The 8,020-nt window shown below is 60.1% G+C and overlaps 1 protein-coding gene across 1 annotated transcript in view; it reads right to left on the bottom strand.

The window, feature by feature from the left end:
* Positions 1-837: 837 nt before the first annotated feature.
* The window catches only part of LOC119110746 (long-chain-fatty-acid--CoA ligase 4), a gene marked incomplete at its 3' end in the record, with an annotated part of 22,640 nt that continues 15,457 nt past the window's right edge, over positions 838-8,020 (bottom strand). Inside the window, 6 exon segments of the mRNA XM_037234672.1 lie at positions 838-935; positions 2,148-2,308; positions 2,999-3,156; positions 3,560-3,690; positions 4,355-4,515; positions 5,286-5,463. Of these exon segments, the coding sequence (XP_037090567.1) occupies positions 838-935; positions 2,148-2,308; positions 2,999-3,156; positions 3,560-3,690; positions 4,355-4,515; positions 5,286-5,463 (887 nt within the window).

Here is an 8,020-nt window from a genome sequence, read left to right as displayed (position 1 = left end):
GGCAGGCTTCATGCGAACGTTCTTCAACAGCACCACGAACAGCTCTGTTGATATGGCAGGCTCCCACCTCACTCCCCACACCCTTTGCGCAGCTCTCTCCTCTCTCTCTCTCTCTCTCTCTCTCTCTCTCTCTCTCTCTCTCTCTCTCTCTCTCTCTCTCTCTCTCTCTCCTCTGCTCCGCTCCGCTCCCGCTCCCGCTCCCGCTCCCGCTCCCCGCTCCCGCTCCCGCTCCCGCTCCCGCTCCCGCTCCCCGTCCCGCTCCCGCTCCCGCTCCCCGCTCCCGCTCCCCGCTCCCGCTCCCGCTCCCGCTCCCGCTCCCGCTCCCGCTCCCGCTCCCGCTCCCGCCTCCCGCTCCTCTCCGCCTCCCGCTCCCGCTCCCCGCTCCCCGTCCCCCGCTCCGCTCCCGCTCCCCGCTCCCGCTCCGCTCCCGCTCCCGCTCCCGCTCCCTCCCGCTCCCGCTCCCGCTCCGCTCCCGCTCCCGCTCCCGCTCCCGCTCCCGCTCCCGCTCCCGCTCCCGCTCTCTCTCTCTCTCTCTCTCTCTCTCTCTCTCTCTCTCTCTCTCTCTCTCTCTCTCTCTCTCTCTCTCTCTCTCTCTCCCCCTGCACCCCGCGAACGAAAGGGGTGCGGTCCACGGCACGGCAGACGTCAAATGCCAAGACACAACCTGGAGCCACATGCGTCGTCCACATATTTCACACGGCACCCCGACAACCGCCGCAAGATATTTCAGTTTCAATGACTCAGGAATCGTATCAGCTCGTAGGCAATGCACGGGCCGTGATCTTGGCTGAGCGCGCGCCGGCTGCGTCGGCCACCCACTGGTGCAGTATGGGCGTATCGAAGCCGCGCCGACGCCACGTGTTGCGGTACTGGACGGCCCAGCGGAACAGCGCCTGCACGAACGGACCGGACGCCTGCATCTTCTCCTCCAGCCCCTGGCGGCGGCGGCGGCGACCGGGTCACCGGCCGGCGCCTCACATGCTCGCAGCGGCCAGGGCACGGCGAGAGGTCACAGGCCACCACATCGGACTCACTGCCAGGTCAACGACCACGCGTGGCACGGTGAAAGTGAAGTAAAACGTGGCTTAAGTTGAGCTGACACGATCGCACTTTCCAATTATCTGCCAACGTTCAGCAGGGGTCGTTTCCACTCAGCATGATGTTGGTTTAACAGCGTTGCGCGGCCTGCAGGGGGAATGGGATCGTTCCTGGCAGGTGATCAATGGTCGGCGCTTCATTTTCTGGGAGCTTTGCGTTGGGACTTCTCTGCAACTTTCAGACATTATTAACCCACGTAACCCCTAGAAATGCATGGAAAATGGCCATGGAAACGGCTCCCGCCACATCCCTCCGGAAGACCTCAGAGCGGCGAGTGTGATAAGTGAATCCTGTGAAGGTGTTAAGCCGAGGCGGGAGGTCAGGCGAGCAAAAATCCGGAGATCCTATGCTCTGAGTGTTACTTCAGCTTCCGGGTGAGTGCCCATAACAGTGGTGAGACAAACGCAGATGGTGCGGTGCGTTTCAGGCATAATACATGGGTGTGGTTAGGCCCAGATCTACTAACTCGTACATGTAGGTATGCAGCAAGTGAATTCCTAAGTACAGAAGACGTAACTCTTCCTGCCAAAATCCCGTCCGGCCGAGGCAAACTATTGTGCACTGCAGTTTTTCTTGCGCTGTTATTATGCTCGCAGCGGACTCATTGCGAAAGAAATACAAATCGCAGGACCATGCACCACCGCTTATCTGTATTCCTGGGATTGCTCAAACACCCTCTTCTTACTTCTTCTTCTCTCCTCCTCACCCGTGGCACATAACTCCATATTTTCACACAGCATATGCAATATCAAAATCTCGACCAGCTTCGCCGATCCTGGCAGCCCGTGCCGCGTCCGCACCGGGGCTGCAGAGGTGGCACCGAGGCTGTCAACTGCCGGTGACTCGTCGGGGTTAGGCGGTGTGAGCTGGTATCACGTGTGCTGGGGGTCATCACCACTCGGAACTCCGCCGACATCACGTCTCCGCCTTCCAGGAGCAAACGATCATGCCTCTGGTGCCGTCGAGTCGCGCACGTGGCGAGGGAGAGGGAGAGGGGCTCCCCGGGCCGACCAGGGCGGTGCCGCCAGCAGAGGCCCGAGATCCCTCACCTGGGCGACGCGGTCGAGCACCATGGGCACGGCGGCCATCATGGTGGGCCGTAGCACGGAGGAGTCGCCCCGGCAGCCGCGCTTCACCTTGCTCGACGAGTCCATCAGCGTCAGCGGCGAACTGTACCCGATCGGCACGCCGAACATGATGCAGCACATCTCTGGCGACGCGACGGCCGAGTCAGAGCGGGCCGGGTTAGGGCGGAGTAGGGCAGGGCAGGACAGGGCAGGGCAGGGCAGGGCAGGGCAGGCAGGACAGGCAGGGCAGGGCAGGGCAGGGCAGGGCAGGGCAGGGCAGGGCAGGGCAGGACAGGGCAGGGAGGACAGGGCAGGACAGGGACAGGACAGGACAGGACAGACAGGACAGGACAGGACAGGACAGGACAGGACGAGGGTGGGTGGAACGAGGCAAGGCTGCGTGCGACAGGCCGGGAGAGGAGCGTGGAGGGCAGGGTAAGGCACGGGGTGCGGCCTGTTTCACCAGGGGGAGGGGGGGGGGGGGTCTGCCGAACAGGCAGCTGCCACGGTTTGTTGAGCCTAGGCGCTTGGTCGGCAGACCAAGTTGGGGCACCGAGTCGGAAACCGACACGTCAGGATCATGGCCGGAGGCGCGCAGAGCTCGCAAGGTCATGACGCACCCCGCATAGACTGGATCTAATCACATCACAGCGTCGAGCCACACATTAGCACGGGCTGAGGCCAAAACAGTGCGGATCGCAGACAAAGCAACACCAACTGAAGGCAGCAGCCAGGCAGCGCGGTTGGCCACCGCTGCCGTAGCGACCCTCTCCGGGCTTGGCAGGCCGACGCGGCCTCCATGTCGGCGTCAACAGCCGCGCGCGGCAGCCCACCTGCCATCAGCTCGAGCACGTGCGCCAGCGGCAGGTAGCCGAGGTAGACGTCGTCCGAGTTGACGCGCACCGCCACGGCAAACCCGACCATCGTCGTCACCATGTTGTGGTGCGAGAGCAGCACGCCCTTGGGCGTGCCCGTGGAGCCCGAGGTGTACCTGGGGCGGGGGGGGGGGGGACGGTGAGGGGCGTCCGACGTCCCGCCAGCTGCCGTCAACAGCGCGGCGGCGCGGCTGGCTGCTGCTCAGCTGGCGCGCGGTATCTCACAGCAGGCTGATGGAACGGGACCCTGTTTGCGAGTGATACAATCGTGTGATGGCAGACACTGGACGATCAAAACTGCCCGTTCTTAAGCGGTGATCCATCTGCATTGCTGCTGCAACCCACGTCTATCCGCTGCGAACGACTCCGCGGCTCTTCAGGGAAGCGGTTGTTCCCAGGGCTGCCCGCCCTCCGCACCAGCGCGGGCATCAGACCGTGGCTCGGATACCACGCCCGCGGCCGGGGACCCCCAGGCTCGCCACACGCGGCGCCGGCCGGACGCAGCGCCCGTCCACGCACATGATGATGGCGATGTCCTTGCTGGTCGGGACGTTGTTAGCGACGCTGGACTGCTGTCCGATCTTCAGCATCTCTGGGAACGGCACGGTCCTGATGCCGTCTCGAATGCCGGAAACGTCTGTGTCACTAAGCTGATGCACGGGAACACACATGTGCGTGAACAGACGGCAGCACACGCACAACGGTAATCATCCAGCTAACCAAGCCAAGGACCCGACTGTTTTGTCACTGATCAGCGTATTCTGGGAGGGCCTTTCTGCAGCTGAAACAGCGGAGCACATCGATTTTGGGGCAAACAGAACAGTGCAGCAGACACGTCGATCAGCATTTTGCTTCGTAAATCATCGAGTGATTTCGCACGGACCGTGGCGTACAAGCTGGCATCATTGGTTATAGCAAGCAACTGTGTGTTCATAAAACATTCTATCATTGGTTCTAGGAAGCAACTGTGTGTTCGTACAACATTCGATCATTGGTTCTAGCGAGCAACTGCGTGTTCATAAAACACTCTATCATTGGTTCTAACAAGCAGCTGTGTCTTCATACAACATTATACCATTGGTTCTAGCGAGCAACTGCGTGTTCATGAAACATTCTAGTAGGAATCCATCTTTTTCATTTGAACTGTGTGTTTACAACTGCGATGTTTTTCGAACTGTGCGGTCATTGCGACAGAAAACTATGCCCATCAAAACCGTCATTTCGTTATAGTTCCTTTAGCCTGAAGAAGCCTGAAGAGGAACAGCGTTGAGCTGGCTGACTAAACCGGACCGCAACGAGAACGGCAGAGCTCACCTGGTCCTTCATGTACACCAGGTGCGTGACCTTGTCGCATTTGGCCAGCACCGGCTGTATCTTCTTGATGAGGTCGTGAGAGGTGACGACGTGCGTGACCTCCGTCTCCGAGATACCGTGGACGATGGCGTCCTCGCCCAGGGTCGCGTACAGGGTCACCACTGCAACAGGCTCCATCGCGTTTACATGCCGCTCCAGGGACAGCGACCAGCATGTTTTGGCTGGTGAGATCCGACCTGGAGTTCAGCGAGCGGCGGACCTTTTTCCTGGCACAATCGTGATGACCTTCGCTCGAGGCCGCCGCACTGCTGGACTTTAGAGTCAAATACGCCGACGGATATGACAAAGATTATCTAAAGCTGAACCACCATCACACCACTTATTCAAACCTCGTACGCACACTCCATATTTGTGGCCATTTATGGGCACATACACAATGCGACGAATCAGCACCAACTGATTGCTTAGGTTCGGGCCACGAACACTCCGATGAGCAATGTCGTTCTTTCTGCCGATAAACGTATGCCACGGGATGACTTATTGGTGACTCACCGAGCCACTCCGGCTTTTAAGCTATTGGCATTTCCGCAAATGATACCCGAAATGACACGTGGCTTCATTACAGCCGGCAGCAAAAGAAATCCCATCATTTCACCATGCACATCATCCGCGATTTCGACGAAGCAGCACACTTTAAAGCGTTTCAAACAACTTGTGACTGCCCGAGCTTTCCAGCCCAGCTGACTGCCTTTCGAAGCACGCCGTCGGTCTCGGTCGCGCTCAGAGGAGGACACTGTCCTCTTGCCGTCGGAGGACAGCAGGGCCGGCGTCCGGCACCGCCAGCGCTCCCAGACCCTCACAGACTGGTGCCGTTAAGCTCTGAACCCGGCGCGCAGCGGCGGGCGGGCGCGCGCGCGCCGACGACACGCACCGGTGATGTTCTGGAAGAAGGCGCCGACGGCGGCGATCAGCCACTCGGCGCGAGTCTCGGCGAAGATGACCAGACGGTCGCCCGGCTGCAGCCCCACCTCGCGCAGCGCCCGGCCGAACCACTCGGCCCGCTCGGCGAACTCCACGTAGCTGACCCAGCGGAACTCGCCCATGGAGAACTGGCGGCGGCGGCGGGCCGGGTCAGGGCGGCGACGGACCGGACCAGGACGGCGGCGGGCGGGGTCAGGGCGGCGCCGGGCCGGACCAGGGTGGCGGCGGACCGGGTCAGGGCGGCGGGCGGACCGGGTCAGGGCGGCAACGGGCCGGACCAGGGCGGCGACGGACCGGACCAGAGCGGCAACGGGCCGGGTCAGGGCGGCGGCGGGCCGGGTCAGGGCGGCGGCGGCGGGTCAGGGCGGCGGGCGGGACCGGGTCAGGGCGGCGGTGGGTCGGGTCAGGGCGGCGACGGGCCTGACCAGGGCGGCGGCGGGCCGGGTCAGGGCGGCGACAGGCGGGTCATGGCGGCGGCGGACCGGACCAGGGAGGCGGCGGGCCGGGTCAGGGCGGCGGCGGACCGGGTCAGGGCGGCGACGAGCCGGGTCAGTGTGGGGACGGGCCGGGTCAGGATGGCGCCGGGGAGCCAACGAACGGCCGGGCCGCCCGGCTGCGCGGCACAGGCGTGGTGCTGGACGAACAGTCCGGCGTGCTGGCCGTGGCATCCCAGGCATTAACAGAAACGGCATTAACACAAATGACCTAGGTCAGTGCACATCGGGTCAGGTCAGGTCAGAGTTGCCTTAGGTGGTTTGGCATTCACGACTGGGACTTCTTAACAATTTTGTTGATCGAGTCCGTAGCAAGTTCGTTGGCTTGAGCATAGGTCAATGGGCGTTGCGCGATTTTTACCACGATTATTATCTCTGTTTTCGGTGGTTGCATGCTGCGAACATCGAAATGGTAGCCCAGAACAGGTCAGACACGGCTATCAACGCTGGCTAAAAATACCAGCCGTATAAAAGCCGTACTACCACAAACACCGCCGAAACATTGCTGACTCACTGACAAGAGGTGGCACAGGTCGACTTTCCGAGGCGAATCAACTAACCGCTTAAGGGGTGACACTCTGGCACCCGGTGCCAAGGGCAGGCGTTCTGTATAAATCTGACGACCGCTGAGCCCAGCCATCCGTCACGTGACCTAGATGGGAACTGAGGCATCGCTATTCACCGTCGTGGTTCGGTCAAAATAAGCAAAACACCGGACAACGGTTAAACCAGTGTTGCTAAGTTAAAGGGCGGTTCCCAGTGGGACCAACCAGGTCGCGGCCTGTCATAAGAGCTACGATGCGGCTATGTTTACTTCATTTTTGCTTTGTTTTGATAGCACTCGGAATTTGGAGCCTGTCCACCCGCAAGAACTTAAGCCCCTTCCCAGGCCCCACACAAGATTCGTTCCTAACGAAGTTGGACCGCCACCAGTCACCCAGGCCAACCTGCCCCAAAGGCTATCAGAAGTTCATGTGACACATGGTCCGGATAATTTCCCGCAAGAACGATCTTGGAGACCCAAGACCAACAACACTGCCGGAGCGCATGTCAGTGCAATGTCGTTCGGAACACATGGGAACATAATTCCATTCCACGTCGGTCCCGAGTGAAGCCGCCGGCTGGGTCCCCGACACAACAGCCAAAGAGCTCCCCTGGACTCAGGCTGACTGCGTGGGTAGGCCTCCAATACCAAGCACTCTACCGCACAGCATCGTTCATCAGCAATCACAGACGTCAAGCCTGACGAACTGAAGGGCGGGCAAACAGCAGATATGACGCAGTCGTGTCGCCCTCTCAGCGAGATGGGTCGGCCCGTGACGTATTATCGCGCCAGATTCGGCGCTGCCCACGCGTTTTCGTGTGGGTTGACGGCGCTGGCCGCCGAGAACGCAGAGTGGCTGACGCGCGTCTACGTCACCGACTTATTTGACTATTGTTGAGTTACAACTGTGATGCGCCGCTTGCTGCTGAAACCGACGGCAGAGCGTGATAACGTATCAGCCAGTGTCAGCGGGTACAAGGCGCCCCTGCCGGCTTCTCAGGGCGATCTTCAAGAGTTGCCAATATCCGTCCGAACAACGTGCCGAGGCAAAAACAATCCCATCGTGATGGATTACATTACGAATACTGGTCGTGATGGACTACACAATGGGGCATTTTAACGCATGCATAGCATTGCATCACAACCTCCACCACCCAAATGTTTTCCACGTTCCAATTTCGGCTGTACAAAGTGCCTGTCGCTAGCCAGCCCGCAGGTCGAGCTTGTCTCAGCGTCAACTAACCGCACACCTTATGGCTTCAGCGGCGCGGTTCCGTTCCGGTCCCGCCAGTCAGGCTTTTGAAGGGCTCAAACATTTGCAGTCAGTGACGTTTTCAGTCACTGGCTGAAAACCACAACGGTGTAAAGGTTCTGCTGCTACAGTTTCAAGGCATCTGTATGCCAGCTGTATGACCAGGTACGACTTTCTTCAGCAAAACTATCACCAAAAGATAACTCAACAAGTCCACTTAATATGGCCAAAGCAGAAATCGACACCGAGAAAAACCTCGCAGAATGTCAGTCTAAATGGCGTCTGATCTTGGCAACCAGGTTTCGCGGCGATACTAGACACAAACTGTCGGATGAGGGAGAGAACGGGCAACCGTGCTGGCACTCGCGTGTGTCGACATTTATAACTGGTTACAC

Source organism: Pollicipes pollicipes, unplaced genomic scaffold, assembly GCF_011947565.3.
Source record: "Pollicipes pollicipes isolate AB1234 unplaced genomic scaffold, Ppol_2.1 Scaffold_7231;HRSCAF=8579_pilon_pilon_pilon, whole genome shotgun sequence".
NCBI classification, from domain to species: Eukaryota; Metazoa; Arthropoda; class Thecostraca; order Pollicipedomorpha; family Pollicipedidae; genus Pollicipes; species Pollicipes pollicipes.
This window is presented reverse-complemented; position numbering and strand designations above follow the sequence as displayed.